Raw genomic sequence first — 19,762 nt, 5'->3', positions numbered from 1 at the left:
AAATGAGAAAATGATTGGGGCTGTGTTAAAACCGGCAGTGAAGCACCACATCACTGCCGGTTTGTGGCTTGAACCGATAGTATTTTGGCGGCCACTCATCACTGCCGGTTAAAGCCACAAACCGGCAGTGATTGGGCTCTATCACGGTCGGTTCTAGCGAAGAACCGATGGTGATAAGCCTACAGCACAAAAAGGCTATAGCCGTCCTCTTCTTCCTCCTCTCTTTCATCCCAAGAACAGAGGCACGTGTTTGGGCCCTTCCCTCCATTGTTGCGGCTGCTCTTCACTATGAAGCTAGCGCTTGGATTTTGAAGAATGACTTGATCTTTTTGCTTTAAGGTTAGTAACAAATATCCACTCATTTGATTTAGTTGCTTAATTAGCTTTGTTTTGATGGCTACATTGCTTGATTCTCATTCTACTTCTTTCTCCATTCTAGAGAGCACTGTTCCAATTGGACATTTGTGCAAGGCTCAAAAATGTAGTGAATCTATCATCCAAACGGTTGGTGTCTATGAACACATTTAAATTAATGGCTAATTATTCCATGGTGGTCAAGATCATCATTGTTAGTATGTGATGCTATAATTAGTTCTTAGAAGTAGAGTAGAATAGTTGTTCTTCAATATTGTGCAATAATTGTTTTTTACTATAATTTTCAATTTACAAGGCTAGGGCTACCAATTTCAATTTTCCAATAATTAGTGTACAATAATATTTTTCAAAAATGGTACTTTCGAGCTACAATTGTTGTTCATGAAGCTCGATTTCTTATTAATTCTTTGTAATTAATGTCTCAGTATTTTTTTGTGCAGAGATGGATCAAGAGTGGATGCATTTGTCCCGAACGGATAAGCGGTACATGCATGGCATCAGCCAGTTTATCGCCGAAGCCCATGCTGGGAATGGGAACCCTGTCTTCTGCCCATGCAAAGATTGCAAGAATCAAAGGAACTTTCGTTAAATTGAGTCTTTACGATCGCACTTAATTACTAGGGGATTCATGTCAAACTATATGATATGGACTATGCATGGCGAGGTTGGTGTGAATGTTCTGTAGGAAAACAATGATCATGTCGACATGCCTAACGTAGCCATCCACGATGGTGACGAGGAATCCGGTGTCAACATGGAACCTATGCCCACAGTTAATAATGTGTTTAGGAACATGCTAGCTGACGACACCGAGGATAATGATGGCATTTCTCTGCTACTACGTAATATAGAGACCGGATGTTTTAGTGAAAGACAGCTGAGAAAGCTAGAGAAAATGAGACAAGATGGCAAAACACCATTGTATAGGGATTGTCCAATGAGCAAACTGGAAGCCGACATCATGCTGTTAGAGTTCAAATCGACAAACGGATTGAGCGATAAAGGCTTCAATCAGTTGTTAGGTATAATAAGGAAAATGCTCCCAGAAAAAAAATGAGTTGCCAGAAAAGACATACATGGCCAAGCAAATGATCTGCCCCATTGGCCTCGAGGTTGATAAAATCCACGTGTGTTCCAATGATTGCATATTGTACCATGGAGAAAAATACAAAGACTTGGACAAGTGCCCCAAGTGTGGAGCTCCATGGTACAAGGAAGGGCCATCAGATGAGGGTACCAAGACCAGAGGAGGTCCCGTAAAGGTTGTTTGGTATTTCCCTATAGCTCCCCGGGTGCATAGGTTGTTTGCATGTGCAAAGTCAGCCAAGCTGTTGCGCTGGCAAGGCAAAGAGTGTAAGAAAGATACAATGATGAGGCACCCCGCCGATGGGCATGACTAGAGGACTATCAATAAGGACATCGGTGGAGAGGTAAGGCACCTTTGGTTTGCTTTGAGCACAGATGGGATGAATCCTTTCGATCAGGTTAGAAGCAATCATAGCACCTAGCCAGTGACGCTCTGTATATACAACATTCCACCTTGGGTCTGTATGAAGCGGTCATACATCCAGATGCCACTACTGATCCAAGGGCCAAGACAACCTAGGAATGACATCGATGTGTTTCTAGAACCAGTGATCGTTGAACTAGTGGAGATGTTTGAAAAGGGTATGACGGATGTTTGGGACGAGTACAAAAAGGAACATGTCACGATCAAGGGAGTACTTATCGCTACAATCATCAACCTGCCAGGTCGAGGTTCATTGTCTGGATAGAAGACAAAAGGCTATACTGGATGTGTCGAGTGCTTGGACGACACCGATGCGGTAAATCTGCCAAATAACTCAAAGATAGTTTATATGGGACACCGTAGGTTCCTACCTAAGGATCACCCTTATCATAGGAACAGAAAAGATTTCAATGGTACTATTGAGAAATGCTTAGCTCCAAAATATCGAGACGGGCCTGCGATACTTTGAGAACTCAACAAACTGGATGTTGTCCTTGGGAAGGGGACAATGCAGTAGCAGCGCCTGATGGGAGCGTTTGGAAGAAAAAATTGGTTTTATGGAAACTACCTTACTGGCCATTTCTGAGTGTACGCCACTGTCTTGATCCCATGCACATCACTAAAAATGTGTGTGATAACACTCTTAACACCTTGATGTACACCGGGGCGACATCGAAGGATTCACTAGCCACACGTCTGGACATGCAACACTTGGGAATCAAGAAGGAGCTGCATCCCATGGAGCTAGAGAATGGTCAGTTCAAACTTTCAGTTGCATCATGGACATTGAAGAAGGAAGAAAAGTATGCGCTTATTTCTTTCTTCAATGAACTCAAAGTCCCGATGAGCTACTGTGCAAACCCGAAGAGGCTAGTGAACATGAGAGAACTCAAGTTCAACTATGGCCCTATGAAGGCCCATGATTGTTATGTCATTATGACTTAGCTGCTCCCTGTTGCCCTGTGTGGTATCCTCCCGCCAAAGGTCCGTGCCCCAATCATAAAGCTTTGCTCGTTCTTCAACGTGATCTCAAAAAATGTCATTGATGTGTCCACACTAGAGCAGCTGCAGTGGGACATAGCTAAAACTCTCATTAGGCTTGAGATGCATTTGTTGCCGACTTACTTTGATATCTCATTGCATCTGCTCATTCATCTTGTTGACCAAATTAGAGCCCTTGGCCCAATGTACCTGCATCAGATGTTCCCTTTCGAAAGATTGATGAAAGTTTTCAGGAGGTATGTTAGGAACAGATTTAGGCCAGAAGGGGGCATGGTTGAAGGATGGTCAATGGAAGTGGCCATTGAGTTCTGCACATATTATCTAGACATGAAAAGGGTCGGAGTTCTAGAATCTCTTCACGAGGGAAGACTACGTGGCAAAGGAATGATCAAGGAGAAATCTATTACAGTAGATGACCCTGTTTATTTTAGACAGGCGCAGTTCGCTATTCTCTAGCAAGCCGAGGGTGTGATGCCATACATTGACGAGCATAGGCAATCGCTGCTAACTCTATATCTGAGCAGGTCACAGGCTTGGCTGGATAAAAAACATAAGGAGGAATTTGTTAGCTGATTGCGACGTTGCTTGCTTGGAATAAAGTTGGGTAATCAACTGGATGCCTTAGACAAGGGGCCTTCGAGTACATATCTTAAGTACCAAGGGTATGAGATCAATGGATTCACATTTTATATAAAAAAGCAAGATGGAAAGAGCACATAATAAAATTGTGGTGTTCGTTTTGATGCTCACGATGAAAACGGCAACGTGCAGACGACATACTATGGTTTCATAGAGGAGATATGAGAGCTAGCCTATGGTCCATTGAAGCCAGCTCTTTTTTGCTGCCAGTGGGTCCGGCTCGAGGAAATCAACACTGACAGCGAAGGGTTCACTACCGTTGATCTCACTAAGACCGCATACAGAGACGACCCCTTCATCCTTGCAAGAGATGTTATGCAAGTCTTCTATGCAAGGGACAACAAGACAAAACAAAGGCTAAAATTAGTCCTAGAAGGGAAAAGGAAGATTATCGGTGTCGATGGAGTGACGGACGAAGAAGACTACAGGGGCTATCAGGAAATGCATCCATTCGGGGCGAACGTACCCCTACCTATCCTTCAAGAGGGTGACGAACCTGCTTACGTACGAATTGATCACAATGAGGACCTCATTGTTGATGCACCTAAAGATAGTTAGATTATTGTTAACTATGTAATCATTATACAGACGTTGTATCAATAATTCGCACTGAATATTTAATTTATATTTTATGCGTGTCTCTATAATTTAATTATTGACTATGTAATCAAATATTAAGATGATGTTCACAAACACTATTATTTGATAATTATAGATCATTAATTAATTATCATAGAATTAAATAATCAAGACATAAATTTTTGTGTTATTTTATAATATAAACTAACTGTATTATTTCTATTAATAAATAAATAAAGAAAAGCAAACTAACAAACTCCCTATCCTAGCTCAATGGTTAAGGCCACGCACTATGTACACTGAGACCCACGCTCGAATCCCAGACGGGCCAAACTTTTTTGATTTTGCATTTATTATTTAGTAGTGCATTACGATAGGATAAAAGAAAAAAATAAAACCATTCTAACCGAACTCCCTATCCTAACTCAGCGGTTAAGGCCGCGCACTCTCGACCCTGTGACCCACACTCGAATCTCAGGCGGGCCAAACTTTTTTATATTTTTTTACTAAAAGATGGCGGCAGGGCCCTTCACTGCCGGTTTTGGTTTTAAAACCAGCAGTGATTGCTTCTATCACAGTCGGTTGCTCAAACCGACACAGAAGGCCCAATTCACTGTCGGTTTTTAAACTAAAACCGACAGTGATGTGTAGATGCTCCTCATATGCCAACAGTGCTCCTATGACCACAACAGTTGGAACACTGCTCCCACCTACCCCGACAACTTTAGTTCAGAAATAAAAATGTACCACGACTGCTAGCCCCTATAAAATAGCCCTCGGCCAGGAGCTAGCCTCTCCATACATGTTGGTTCCAGCCAGGCCTTATCAGCCATGATACAATGTTTTCCTCTCACAACAAACCGGTAGTGATGTCCATGCCCCCCTATATAAAACAAATTGTCGGCCACATACATCTATCTCATCCACCCACGAACTCTCTCAGTCTCATTTCTCATGTTTTACTCTCACTTCTCAAGACATCCACTCTCTCTCTATGTGATTTGGTCATGGCTCCTGCATTTTTCAATGGTATTGATATGTTGTCTTCTCCAATATTCTATCTATATTCATTTGATCTATATTTATATTCATATTTCTTTGCATTCTACATTTATATATATTCTTATTCCTTGCATTCGATCTATATTTAATTATGTTGCCACATTTTACTTGGAAGAATTTTTTGTGCATATATTTTATGTTCATATTTTTTGCATTTTATCGATCAGGTGGTATGAACAACGGACCTCCCCCACCACAAGAACCAGGTTTCCACCCTGGCAATGAGTCATTCGCTCCTAATGTGGTCATTCCACGGTTCCCTGTTCCAGCTATTGTATGAAATATTTTCTAACATCTTTTATTTTTTATGCTAACAAATAAGTGTAATTAGTTTAATATCATTGTTGCATGCATATATGTCATAGACTATATCCCCAATAGATTGGCTACGAACAGCACTTAGCTGGTTCTTTATCTCGGACATCATCGAGAACACGGCATCTAATGCAAGTGGTCGGCTATGGACGTGTGAACTCAGTTTTTCCATCCCTGTGAGGGGTTCAAATCATCGGAACCACATCCACGGGACGGGAATACAGAGCCCGGACATGATAAGCGCCCAATTAAGTGCCGTGCGCATCTGTTTAGAGGCACTTCAACGTATTTGCTATGATGTGCCTAATTTCTCGCACTTCAAGGCACTTGCTTTGAATGCTGGTGATATCCCCGTCCCGCAAGCAAGCAAATGGTTTGCGAGCTACAACCATGTGGATGTGGTAAAATGATCACTTATACCTGAGTCATGGCTATTTGTTGTTTATTATTGTAATAACATTCTCTAATTTTTTTTCTTTTTCTCCGCATGCAGGTTGCGCTCTAGGACCTTACCCATGCTGCATGTGGCTTGTGGGCTGTTCTAGACCAAGCTACGGAGCAACTTAGGTATGATTGGGACTTCTGCAATGGAAACCTCAGCCAGCTCACTATAGAAGGATGCCAGTACTGCATAAGGATTACTAACAGGGGCAGTGGTCGTTCAGTAGATTACATCTATGGCCGACCATTCTTTTGGTATTGTGAGGCACGAGAGAGTGCACTCATACGGGCATTGGACTTCATCGATACAAGCGGATACATAATCCGTGACATCAATTACCATATATGGCTACAAAGGCATGTTAGTGTGCGTGGCCCGATCGATCCCGGTAGTGATTCCGATAGTAATTAATGTTTATTTAGCTAGATTTTCAAGGTCGTAGTTTATTTGGGTTCTAATTTTAATATGTACGGCTTTGTGTGTTTAATTATTGTCATGCATGTAATTCGTGTAACATTTGTTGGGCAACTAGAAATATACATTCGGGTGTCGTATTGGTCTCAAAATTATTCTTAGGCTTACACGCGCCACATGTGAAGAAAACAACAAGTTTGGGATTTTTCGGAGATGGTTTGCTACTTTCTGAGGTTTAATTAAATTTCCGCACGACGACACCGTTTAATTATAGGTTGAACTGAGTCTACCCGCGAAAAGATCCAGAATGGTGCCAAACTTTTACACAGGCTCTAATGTGCCCTAGGGATAAGAATTTTGTGGAGGTGGATGAAAAAATCTATTGGGTCCAAGATGAAATTCACCCTCGTTTGTCTCATTCGACACAGAGAAAAATATAATAAATAAAAAAAAGATCAGAAAAACCTCAGATCCTATGTGGGGTCTTAATTTGGGTATACATGCTTGTCAAAAAAATTCAAGCCATTTTGACATAGGTGGAGTATACATGCTTCACAGAGGTACACGTGCCCTTTCATGGAACCATGACTATGCACATGGTTATCAAGGTTTCTGTGGTTCATAGGCATTCCGGTGTCGTATTCGTCTCAAACTTTTTTTAGGCTTGCACATGCCACGTGTGAAGGAAACACCAAGTTTGGGATTTTCTGGAGATGGTTTGCTACTTTCTGAGGTTTATTTGAATGTCCGCGCGACGACATCGATTAATTATAGGTTGAACTGAGTCTACCCACGAAAAGATCCAGAATGGTGCCAAACTTTTACACAGTCTCTAATGTGCCCTAAGGATAAGAATTTTGTGGAGGTGGATGAAAAAATCTATTGGGTCCAAGATGAAATTCACCCTCTTTTGTCTCATTTAGCACACAGAAAAATATAATAAATAAAAAACTAATCAGAAAAACTTAAAATCCTGGGTGGGGTCTTAATTTGGGTGTACAAGCTTGCCAAAAAATTTCAAGCCATTTCGACATAAGAATACATATGCTTCTATTTATTCAGTATATAAAAGAAATTTTTTAATATATATAAACATCACTGTCGGTTTCAAAAAACCAGCATTCATGAGAATAAACCGACAATGATACTGGTTATCACTGTCAGTTTATTTTTCAAAACTGGCAGTGATATATAAAAAATTAAAAAAATTATGCCAATCCTCGGGTTCGAGCGTGGGTCTTGGGCTGCAGAGTTTAGAGACTTAACCGCTGTACTATTATAGGATGTGTGCCATACGATATTTACTTTTTTCTTTTGACCTTTAGGTCGCTTAAAAAATTATAAAATAGAAAAAAAAATTTGGGCCGCTTGGGACTCGAACACGGGTCTCGGGGGCTAACTTGAGGGGTCTTAACCGTTGTGCCAGTAGGAGGAGTTCGAAAGAAAATGAAAACTTATCTTACTTAACACCTAACTGCTACACAACATCACTGTCGGTTTGGAGAGTGACCTGACAGTGATGTACCCCATCACTATCGGTTTGCAAGCAAAACCGGCAGTGATGAGCTATTTCTCGAAATAAAGTAATAATTTATAAAATAGAATAAAAAATTTTGGGCCGCTTGGGACTCAAACACGGGTCTCGAGGGCTAAGTTGAGGGGTCTTAACCGTTGCGCCAGTAGGAGGAGTTCGAAACAAAATGGAATCTTATCCTACTTAACACATAACTGCTACAGCACATCACTGTCGGTTTGGGTAGTGACCTGGCTGTGATATGCCCCATCACTATCGGTTTACAAGCAAAACCGGCAGTGATGAGCTACTGCTATAAAAGTGGCGCGGGTTGAAATTATCCCAATTCATTTCAACCCCGTGCCAACCCCTCCCCCTGTGCCGTTGGAGCACTACCCCATGCCAGAGCACCACCCCACGCCGGAGCACCGCCCCACGCCGTCCACCGCCCCAAGCCAGAGCACCGCACTGTCCAGAGCACCGCGCTATCCATCCCATTGCCGAGGCCTTCAGGAGCGCGCGGACAGCTGCTTTTCCACCCCCACGGTGAGTGCGTGGCTCACTGCCCGCTACGTGTCTGATGAAATATCCCACAGCTGCTTACTTGAATCAGTTTTGTCATGTAGTGTGTGCTGTCATACAGTTTGATCATGCAGCTGTGAATGCTAGAACCTAGGTTTGCCACACAGTGTGTGCTATCTGTTTCTTTGTGTTTCTGGACACATTGCTAGTAAGTAGTATATTGTTACTTAGTAGCATGTTGCTCAGCTCTATTCATCAGTATACTGATAAGAACAAAAGCATAATTTTATTTTTTGTTACCAGGATAAAACATAGCAGGGACTCGTAATACTTGATAGAAATTGCTCTCTGAACGTTAATGGTAGTTTGTTTTCGGAGTACTTGCATTTTCTCTGTGAAACAAATTTATGTTTTCTCTATGAAACCATCTTGTGCATCATTGGAGCTTGGCTGGATACATATGTGAAACTAATGGCTGGCCTCACCTCGTAGCTTTCAATTGCATCTGCGCTCCCATCAGGCGAATACTCAATGTTTTTGGAACTGTGCCACCAATGCTCAATGTTTTTGGATGTGAGGATGGAGTATATATAGTTTAGACCTATTGAACTAATATATGTCCAAACTTGTCATGGAATTCTCCATACTAGCAGCATAAAGATGCATAATTATTAACTTATGGAAGATTACAAGTAATACATAGTTATGTAGCCTTGTGCATTAAACTAGGAATATTTTCCAACAATCCTATCTTATTATGAGTTTTTGCATGTCACTTTCCTAGGATAGTATGAGATGCATATTTGCCCCTACCAACCATGTAAGTTTCAGATCAAAGTATCACTAATTTGGAAAGATGCTTACCTGCACTGATACTTGTGAAAGAACCTCGCGCCGATGGTTGGGGGATTTATAGTGAGACTGAAGACTCTGAGACATCTCTAGGAGTATATCCAAAAGTCTTAAACTAGCTTTCTAAATCAACATTTGGTTTTTAACAAATAAAAAATATTCTTTATATCTTTCCTACATCTAACAACTATTACTAAGGCACGTGAATAGCTATTTTCCAAACACTCCTATCTATGCAATGGTTGTGTGTTATTCGTAAATATATTAAATTGTATAAGAATACATCATGTTTGAATGACAACCTAATTTACTTAAATGTATAGGCAACCATGTCATGGTATGTAGTGCATGTTGGTCACGTGTCTAGGATTTATCAAACCTAGGAAGATTGCTATGCTCAGGTCAATCGCTACCCTGATAGTTTACACAAAAAATACAACACAGAAGCTGAAGCTTTGAGGGCCTACTATAGTCATCTGGCCTACCTTGCAAACCTTGGGCAACCGGCCTACTATGGTCCAATGAATGCAAACCATGGACATCCGCTGGCACTGGAGATCGAAGAGAAGCCACCCGCTAGAGATGTGAAGATTAGGAGAAATGCTCCTTGGTCTTGGGAAGATGTCATGCTTTTATTTATGGCTATGGTCATCGCTTTTCTTATTTGGAAGTTGATGTAGGCTTAGTTTCGTAGAACAGTAGGTGGACTTTGTTGTTTGTGGTCAATCAAACAATGAATTTGTTCTAGGTGAACATATGCTATTATTTGACTTTGTTGTATGTGGACTCATTATTAGACTTTGCATTAAACATATTATATATATATATATGAACATATGCTATTAGTAGTTGTCCACGGCCAAAACTAACCATGATCGTGTCACAGCCATGACTCATCGTCGCTTGTTACTCCATCGCCAAAGAACAGATCGGCAACAAGAAGCGGCTGATATCGCTGGGACGGGAGAGCCGCATGATCCGACAAACGGTGACAGTGTCAATCAGGTCAGTGAGAATGAGCAGCCATGGACCCCATCCGACCTACTCGATTTGGGTCAAAATGACCAAGATGGCCAGGTAACTTTGGTATCATGTGACTATGTAGCCACACATGCTAATTAATTGAGAGGGTCATAGCTTACTTGGTGTCTCTAGCAGGAGCCTCCACCGGCCGAGAAGCCAGAGGGTTCGGGTAGCAGGAAGTCCAGATCCAAGCGAGGCATGTCAAACATTCCTGTTGGTAGGAATGCACACTGGCACATTACTAAGTTCGATGAATTCGAGGATCCACTCTCACCGCCTATAGCTTTGACCAAATACAAGACTATCCTCGAGTTACTTGTTAGGGACTTCATCCTGATTAGGTACATGAAGTGGATTGGGAAAGATGATGACCCGTGGAGGGTTTTCGAAAGTGAGAAGGATTACATATGGGATGTCAAGATCCTAGAGTATTTCACTTTCCCAACCGAGTATGACAGGGAGTTAGTCAAGAAAAAACCAAAAGAAATCATGGGGACATGCTTCAAGAATTTCAAGGGGACATTGTACAAGAATTTTGTCCTCCAAAATAAAGAGCCAGATTTCAATGGTGGACAGTTTAGCAAGCAGAAGGACTTCTGGCAGCATTTCAAGGAATACAGGTTATCCGAGGAGTATTTAGCACTGAGCAGGAAGAATAAGGAGAACTCGTAGAAAGCGACGAATCCTCATCATCTCGGCTCTCGTGGCTACGCCAAAAAGATGCCAGAATTTGAAGCAGAACTTCAAAAGATGGATAGTCTTGCTAAGGAAGGCGTTCAGGTTGAGACAGCCGATTGGGAGCCCAGATCAGTGTTATACTATATGGGGAGGAATGTATGGCATGCCGAGGATGAGAGCTTTAGCTCCACAAATGAACCCATGAGCGAACTCATCTAGAAGATCTCCCAGGTAACTGAGGAGGTGAGGCAAGGGACTCGCACTTCTAATAGGGAGAAAGACGTGCTCACCCAAGCACTCAGAACCAAGGAGCACCCTGGTCGCACTAGAGGAACCGGTGTTGTTCCTTGGAAACTAGCATTCCCCCAAGAATCTAACACTTACCGGAGCCGCTCGAGGGGTAGAGCGGAATAGGAGGCAGAGTATATAAGGCAACTAAAAAAGATGGAAGATAGAATGGAAGCACGGATCGAGGCGACTGTTGAAGCGTTAGTCGAGCAAATTTTATTGTCCAAGAGGTCAGGAGTACCACAAAACCCTACTCCTACTGCCTTTAGCCCATAGTTTAGGGGTCGTAGCAGCTGCGGATCGACCCCACTCGACGAAGAAGAGGCGAATGTGCCTCATCCAGTGGATGGCATCACTGAACCCATCAATGTCAAGTTGTACATCCATCAAGAATGGACAAAGGACAAGGTGGTGCTTGGCCAGGCCTGGCCTGCGGGAGACGGGACAATTAATGGCCACCCAATTCCACTAGGGTACGCTCACGTCACCATTGACAGAGTACTTGATAAGAAGTTTAATAAGATACCCATTGATTACCCCATAGCGAAAGACGGGCCAAAACTTTGTCAAAACAAGGGCTCTCAAGTGGCCTGGCGCAAGTGCTTCATTAAGCTTGACCATCAATTGTCCTCTGATGATGAGGACGACTGCGAGTCTTCGCCCACCCATGATGATCACTCACCATCTCCCAACAGAGATCACTCCCCTCCTCATCCGGAGCCATCACCCCTGAGAAGACAGAGGTCTCCTTCTATTCCTCCTCATCTGACTCCATCTTCATCAGCCCCGAGAAAAGAGACTCCTCCTCCTCCTCCCCCTCCTCCTCCATCTTCATCAGTGTCAGGAAAATAGAATTCTCGTCGTCATCCTCCTCCTCCTCCACCACCTCAGCCCAAAACAAGATCAAGGACATCCTCACAGTCGCAGAAAAGGTCCTTCGATTCGGTCGCTAATGCTCCCAAAGTGGACCAACAGAAAAGAAAAAGGTCATTCAGTGGCAGCGTTACCACCTTGATGAAAGAAAAATTTACAGCACACATCTCGAAGGAAGATTGTGTTAGTTTCTTCAATCTCTGTGCCTCACTGCCTTCATATTTGTTGAAGTCTGAATTCGAAAGGCAAACACAGAATAAATACGCTACAACAAGAGACGAAGAAATACACAATAAAGATTTAAGGAACATACAGAAGTACGTCGAACACAACCCAGGATTAACCTTGGAAGAGACCGTGAACATCTATTATGATGTACAAGGGACGGGAACACCGGCAATGAAGTATGAAAGGGGCAATCTTTTGGTTCCCGATGACGAGTATAAAAATTTGACAACATATATACGCTAGTTGCATGAATATTACATGGCTCAAGCAACAGAGACGGACGACTTTGGTTTGAGGTTATTATCCGTTCGCCACATGTTTTCCATTATCCTGAAGAAGAGAAGTGCTTGTTCCAGCTATACCAAAAACGCTCTCTCGATGTTCAAATGTTGACGTTGTTGACTATGTAAGTACCCTACACGCACGATATTACAATTAACTACTCTCTCGAGACAAATTGTTAACTTTTGAGCACTTCCCATGATTTTATGTAGGTGTATAGCAAAATTTTGCATTCTAAAAAGCAAATGGGATTACATAGGCTTCTTGGACCCCTTGCGAGTCAATGAGAGGACATGTCTAGGCCTCTATGGATGTGATGTGGAAGACCTAAAATAGAGATTTATTGTTGTTTTCGACGAGTTCACGATGAAGAAGAAAACACACATACTTCTAGCCTACAACTGCGAGTATGTGTTCTCGGCTTTTAATTTTATGCTTCTTTTTCATTAAGATTATTCGATAATTAGGATTCTGTGATTGTAGCAACCATTTCGTCTTCATTTGTGTCAATCTTGCCAAAAATCTGATCGAGGTGTGGGACTCGAAGAAAAAACCATTTTATCATTTGGATGCACTGGTGGCAGTGCTGAATTAGTAAGCGATCCTAATAACATATTATTTTCTAATCACACATACCGCTTTCTAATGTTTCTCCCTTTAATGTTGCTCAGTGTCTAAAGAAGACATATCAGTGGGACGTCGGTCCCATTCAAGGTTATCGAAATGGAGGGGAAGTACCTATCACAGCCGGCGGGAGACAATGAATGCGGGTTTTATGTAATGTGGGCAATGCTTCGCTACATCGACGGGAAATAGGAAGAAGCCGATAAGTTGATGTGTATAATCCCCATTTCATTTATGTCTGTTAATAATTAAACAAAATGATTTACTGTTCCTCTTTGGATATCATCTTTTTTGAACAACAGCGCAAGAAATATAACCACCAAAGGCTGTTAGACTACAAACCAGCAGTGTTGTTCAACTAGACACTGTCGGGTGGAGCCAGAAACCGACACTGTTTCCTATAGATCAGTGTCGGTTTTTAAGAACTGACAGTATCAACCCCCCATCACTGCCGGTATGCCACTGTCGGTTTAAAATCCAGTAGTGAAGGGGGTTTTTGAACCGACAGTGATGTCCAGATCTAGGGTAGTGAAAAGTGTAGGACTAAAGTTTTGCCATGAGATTCAAACACTACTAGAGAACAGACTTTAGAACGATGTCCCAATTTCGCATTAGCCTCGGTATTTTTTGCCCCCGGGACTAGAGAGGCTTTAGTCCCGGTTGGTGTCTCCAATCGAGACTAAACATCCCTGCCCAACGGCTAAACCGGGACTAATAGTCCTCCAACCTTTAGTCCTGGTTGGTAATACCAACCTAGACTAAATGTAGACCCTTTAGTCCCGGTTGATAACACCAACCGGGACTAAAGGTCCCCGGATGGGTTAGTTCAAAAGGAAAGCATCCCATCCATTGTTAGATGTGTTGTGTAGGTGGGGTGGTAAGCTACGCGCGAGGCAGTGCATGAGGTCTTGGGTTCGATAGTCCCGGTTGTGGCAAATTGGGACTAAAGAACAACACCTTTAGCCCCGGATTGCTAGTCCCGGTTGGGAAACCGGGAGTAGAGCTAGTTTCCAACCGGGACTAGATCTCATTTCTGTAGTAGTGAAATAGACCCAAAATATGAATGCCACTGCCGGTATGCCACTGTCGGTTCAAAATCCGACAGTGAAGGGGGTTTTTGAACTGACAGTGATGTCCAGATCTAGGGTAGTGAAAAGTGTAGGACTAAAGTTTTGCCATGAGATCCAAACAGACCCAAAATAGGAAGTAAAAAATAAGAGAATTGCAAGAGACCATTCAAATTTAATAGGGGCAGCCAGTCGGCAGGGAAATATGATGGAGGTAGACCAGTGACACCATGACTGTTCAGTTCGCAGGGTTTTGCAAACGGAGAGTCGGCGCTGCCGCCTGAGCTGTTAACATAGATGGGAGGGGATGGTTGGGCTGCAACATACGGATTTATGGTTATGGGAGCCTCGAATGGCATGGCATTACGAAATTGCAGAGAAATCTGTTAGTGGGGGCTCTTATTTAGACATAGTACATAGTAGATAGTACATAATAGATTTTTTGGATAACATGTATTTATATATAGCAACCTGGGGATTTTATTATTGATTTGTTTTTCATTTTTTTTAAATAAAAAATCAATATTGGTATTATTTTTGTTGCAAAATTGGAAACAATGTTTGTACTTGTACATTTGGTTTTTGGGTGATAAGTTAAATGTGTTTGGTGTTGGAAAAAAGATCCCTAACCAACTTTCTTTCACCATCCAGCCCCTGGCCTTTCAAGCTCACAAATATACCATTTAATGTGATTTCCATATGAAAACAATATAACAGTAACTCATGAAGCCATGAATCTAAGATAAGCTATACGGTTGGAGTTTTTGAGCTAAAACCTTACTTTATATGGTTCGGAACAATAATAGTCAAAGATAATATCTTATTAGATGGTTCAACAGAAGAACTAGGGCAATAGTCCTTCCCAAATAGAAATCATAGTGCCATGGCTTATTGACCCAGACAATAGTTCAAGATTAATATCTTAAATAATTGCAAACAACTGTGGAGATAATAATTTCAATATTAGTTGTTTCCGTGAAAAAGGCAGAAGTCGAAACCTGGGTGAAAAGGCAGGTTATATGGCAACAGCCACATTTCTGGTGGCAGTGGGTTGTTACCAGACCAATCGTATACTCCAAGTACCTTAAAAGTTTCATTAAGGGAGATACAACCATCAATTAGGCTGTGAGACAAGAATAAAAACAAGACTGCCACTGTGAACACAGAAATCTCCTAATCATACCGTTAGCCAAAACTTGCCCCATGATGTTGTATATGTTGCTCCTCCGCGCTCCAAGATCCAATTTCGGCCTTTCTCCATAGCTCCATCTCCACTGTTTGGGCCCTCGCCAATCAATCTCAGAGAAACATAGTTCAAGGTTGTGCCAAACATTGTGCTGGGGCCCTCAATGTGCAACCCCCACCCTCCGTCTTCATTCTACAATTGCACTTGCAAATTAAATAAAATTAGTGAAATTTCTTTTGGCCACAACATGATTTAATTTCCTTGTTAATCAATAAAGTAAAGTAAGCTTGCCTGATGATTATAGAGATACCGGCGCATCTCCCTCTGATGTTCCGAAGATAAAACAACGTTCAACGCTCCAGTCACATACAACATTATAATCTAATACAATATAATGTAGTCAGTAACTTTCTTGTAACCAAAGAACGAATGCAAAACATATTGTACAAATTGTAAATAAAAAAGAACGATGATAGCCAGCTGTCAGGTCCCATATGTTCTAGTGGTGTTGGTCACCAAAACTGCTAGGTGTGTGTGCGTCTGACGTCTTCATTTACACTGATCACAAAATTTGTAACACCCTAAAATTTTACACTTTTGAAAATAGAGTTAAAATACTGGTTATCGGTTTTTGTGCTCATGAAATATAGGAAAAGTAATATTTTTTTTTAAAATTAAAATTCATCATAGGAGTAGCAACATGCGGGATTGTGCATTCATGCTGGTTGCATTTGGTGTTTATGAGTGCAAATGGTTTTGAAATATGATAGAGCGATGTTTCTTTCTCTCCGGAAAATTTTCCGACCTTTTCTGGAATTAAATTCCCTTTTCCTTGGGCTTAATATTTTTCCTTAATATTTGCAACAATCTTTTCGTGAGCTCTAAAAACTTTATTTGGGTTCATTATGTTCAAAAGTGTATTCGAGAATTTTCCTAGAATTTTTGGAGCCATCGGAGTATTTTTCGTGGGCTAAAAATCAATTCTGGACTTTTCTGGAATTATTTTAATCTCGGAATTAATTAAATCCGAAAATAATAAAATATCTTGTTTTTCCACCGACCTCAAAACCCTACACTATATATATGCCGGCGTAGCCCTCAACGCGAGGATTCCAGAAGTACACCCCGTTTTTCGAGCCGCCACTCGTAGCCCCGCAGATCGGACGCCGAAGTTCTCCACAGCTAGGTTTCCGGCGAACCTTCGTCGAGCTTTTCCGGCGACCTCGGACGTCTCCGGCGAAAACCACCACCACCACGAGGTTGCTCTCTTCGTCCTCTACGCCGTCGTGCCTTCCGTTTCTCGAATCCATGTCCGTTTGATGCTTTCCCTAACTTCGTTTTCTATTTTCCGGCGAACTCCATGGCTGCTCGTTCGGTTCTCGAGCTTCCGGCCGACTCGGCCTTGGCCGCGCCTCCCAGCGTCCCGGCCCCGTTCCCACGCCGCCGCCCCTGGCCGTGGCCCCACGCCGCCCTGTCCCGCGCCCCTGCTCGCGAGCACAGCCAGGCAGCCGCCGCCGCCTACTACGGCCGCCTGGGCGCCATCCCGTGCGGCCCCTGCTCGGCCCTGCGGGCGGGACTGCGCCTCCGCCGGCCGGCCAGCAAGCCCCAGCCGAGGCCCCTCTCTCCCCGCCCAGCGCATGAGCAGCAGCATGCCATCTTCATGGCCAGAACCACGTACGTTCTGTACGTGCTGAACCAAGGTAGAAGACGATTTATTTACGATTTTGCCATCCGCTATTTATTCCCTGCAGTTTAATCGTTTTAATCCCGTTTCAGTCCGTTCCAGTTGCGTTAGTTTCGTGTCGTCGAGATCTACGCAGTAGCGTTATTAGTTTTCAGATCACATGTTTATTAATTTATTTTATTAAAATATTAATTATGTCCATAATTAATTAATCGCTGATTAATTAAAGTCGATTTAGGTTTTTGATTTCTATTCGATTGCACGAGTTTTATCGCAGTGTGTGATACATGTTAGTAGCGATGTTTAACATGTCTCACGTCTTGGAAATTTATAAGTTAAATGTTAATCTGATTAACCTACAATCAATTAGTTTTCTAACTTAAAAGCAATATATATATATATATATATATATATATGTTACACTTCAGTATTTAATAAATGATATTCATATGATTAATTATTAATATAAATGTATTCCTAAATTATAGTTTGATTAGTTTAAACACACCTTGCATATATTAAACTTGTTAGATGCTCTCACGTGCATTTTACTTTTTCAAAGTTAAAGTTTATTTTGATTAAATAATACATGCACAGCCGCTCCTTAATACATTATTAATTATTCCATTGACAAATCCTAAACTGATGTAATGCTTACATCATTTTGGTTTTCCTTTTAAAAGATAATAAATGCAAGGGCTTTTACGTGCTATATATGTTTTGAATATATACTCTCATTTGTTATTATATTTCAATTTAATTTGCATAAATGATATCAAGATATTTATAATTAAGATATGATTAATTTATCTTAGTTTTCTAAATCTAATAACTCAAGTATAAAATGACTTAACTCAATTTTAGATATTCCCCTGAGATATCTTATACATGTTTTATGATCATTAAAATAGATAAAGCATATAGTTTTCTTTCCAACGTAAATCCTTCGATAGATGTTTCTGTTTTACCGTAGCTCCGATTAGTGTACCTTTCGCGTGTGCGTGATCGTAGCAATGCGTAGATTAGATTTCGAATCTTTTCATGGATTGGTGTATTGTTCTAATCTAGTATGTTTGCTATGCATGCTTGTTCGGATGCTTGTGTGGTGCTTTTCGGTCTTGTCCAGTCGGTGAGTTTTGCGTTGGTGATCTATAAGAAGTTGGAGATCAAGAAGAAGAAGAAGAAAACGTTGAAGATTAAAGCTTACCGAGGGATCGGTGTTTAAGGCAAGTATAGTTTGGGTTTTCTTTCTGTGACCATGATCTTGAAACTTGATTAATGAATATGCTACAAACATAAAAGATGACTTGTTAGCAACAACAGGAGGGTTAAATTCCCTCTTCACAAGGTCTCATTTGTAAGTGATCATCCGGGACTTACAGTACAGCTGTGAGGGCTATATGGCTCTGGCTCTAGTTGCTTGGGAGACCTTTTCTAGCAGGCTTAGAGGATACTGCGAGTTGGGTATAGGACAGCCTCTGTCCTGTTGTGCCTTGCTATGGAAGCGGCCTTTTAATGGAAGGGGGGTTCCTATATCCGATGACCCTGCGGCCCTTCCCGGTTAGACGAACTTCTAAGCAGCTTTATATGATTTCCGGTGTTTGGACCTTGCAAACCCATACATTGGAAATCATGGCTCACAGTGAAAGTGTACACCTCTGCGCAGAGTTTAATAAACTGATATATCAGCCGTGCTCACGGTCATGAGCGGCCAAGGGATTCTTATGCCAAAGATGAGCACTTGTTTAATTATGCTTAACTGAGTTGTTTTGAGCTGTTTATTATTCAATTATACTTGATCATGTGGCTATGGAATGCACTACCTTGTTGCTATATTTGCTGAGTTCGACATGGACTCACCCTTGCAATTTCCCCCACACCTCAGGCTGCTGGAGTCTGAAGGAGTTAGGCTTGTGATCAACCAGTCAGTTGGATCCAGTGGAGTGAAGTCTGCACCCGGAGATCAGAGTTATCTATCTGTTGATTGCTTTCTAAGGTTATCTCTTTTGCTAAGTTCGCTATATATTAAGCATTGTGAATTGATACTGCCCCTTCATTTGTAGCTATATGTGAGGTTTGATTACCAGGGCTCATATATGGTGTGCATTCGACTTTGTCCTTAAAACCGGGTGTTACAAAATTTTACAATGATCAAGTTGTAGGGGAGCAAGTACCAAGCCTGGCAAAAGGAACAGAGGACCACCACAATCGCCAGGCCAGTGTCCATCATTTGCCTGGAGAGTAGAGAGGCGACTGATAGCCCGTTTCAAGGAGGTCAACACAGCTTCCTCTGTAATGTCTTGATTGTCCCCCAGGTTGACAGCAGGAAGGTCCATATGAAGAGGCTTGGCTTTTGCGTACTGGACAAGGGAACAGATGTGAGCAATATATGTCGGTCTAAGTATATACATGCAAAAGGAACTCTGAGAGTGAGAGTAGTAATAAATACTTCCTGCATTCTAAACTATAAGTCATTCCAACTTTTTTGGAGAGTCAAGGCATCTCATGTTTGACCAAATTTATGTTAGATTTAGCCCCACATCGGTAATTGATGTTGGAGGAGCACAACATATAATTTAGGGAAGCCCTCATCTATTAGGCTAG

The 19,762-nt window shown here is 41.8% G+C and overlaps 1 protein-coding gene across 1 annotated transcript in view; it reads right to left on the bottom strand.

Annotated features, from left to right (window-relative positions):
- Positions 1-19,762, bottom strand: part of LOC136480399 (cycloartenol synthase-like) — a 43,511-nt gene that overhangs the window by 22,089 nt on the left and 1,660 nt on the right. Inside the window, exons 2-5 of the mRNA XM_066477953.1 lie at positions 19,333-19,518; positions 15,766-15,855; positions 15,472-15,666; positions 15,287-15,371 (exon numbers count right to left, since the gene is read on the bottom strand). Of these exons, the coding sequence (XP_066334050.1) occupies positions 15,287-15,371; positions 15,472-15,666; positions 15,766-15,855; positions 19,333-19,518 (556 nt within the window). The remainder of the gene's footprint in view (positions 1-15,286; positions 15,372-15,471; positions 15,667-15,765; positions 15,856-19,332; positions 19,519-19,762) is intronic.

Source organism: Miscanthus floridulus, chromosome 9, assembly GCF_019320115.1.
Source record: "Miscanthus floridulus cultivar M001 chromosome 9, ASM1932011v1, whole genome shotgun sequence".
Taxonomy (NCBI): domain Eukaryota; kingdom Viridiplantae; phylum Streptophyta; class Magnoliopsida; order Poales; family Poaceae; genus Miscanthus; species Miscanthus floridulus.
This window is presented reverse-complemented; position numbering and strand designations above follow the sequence as displayed.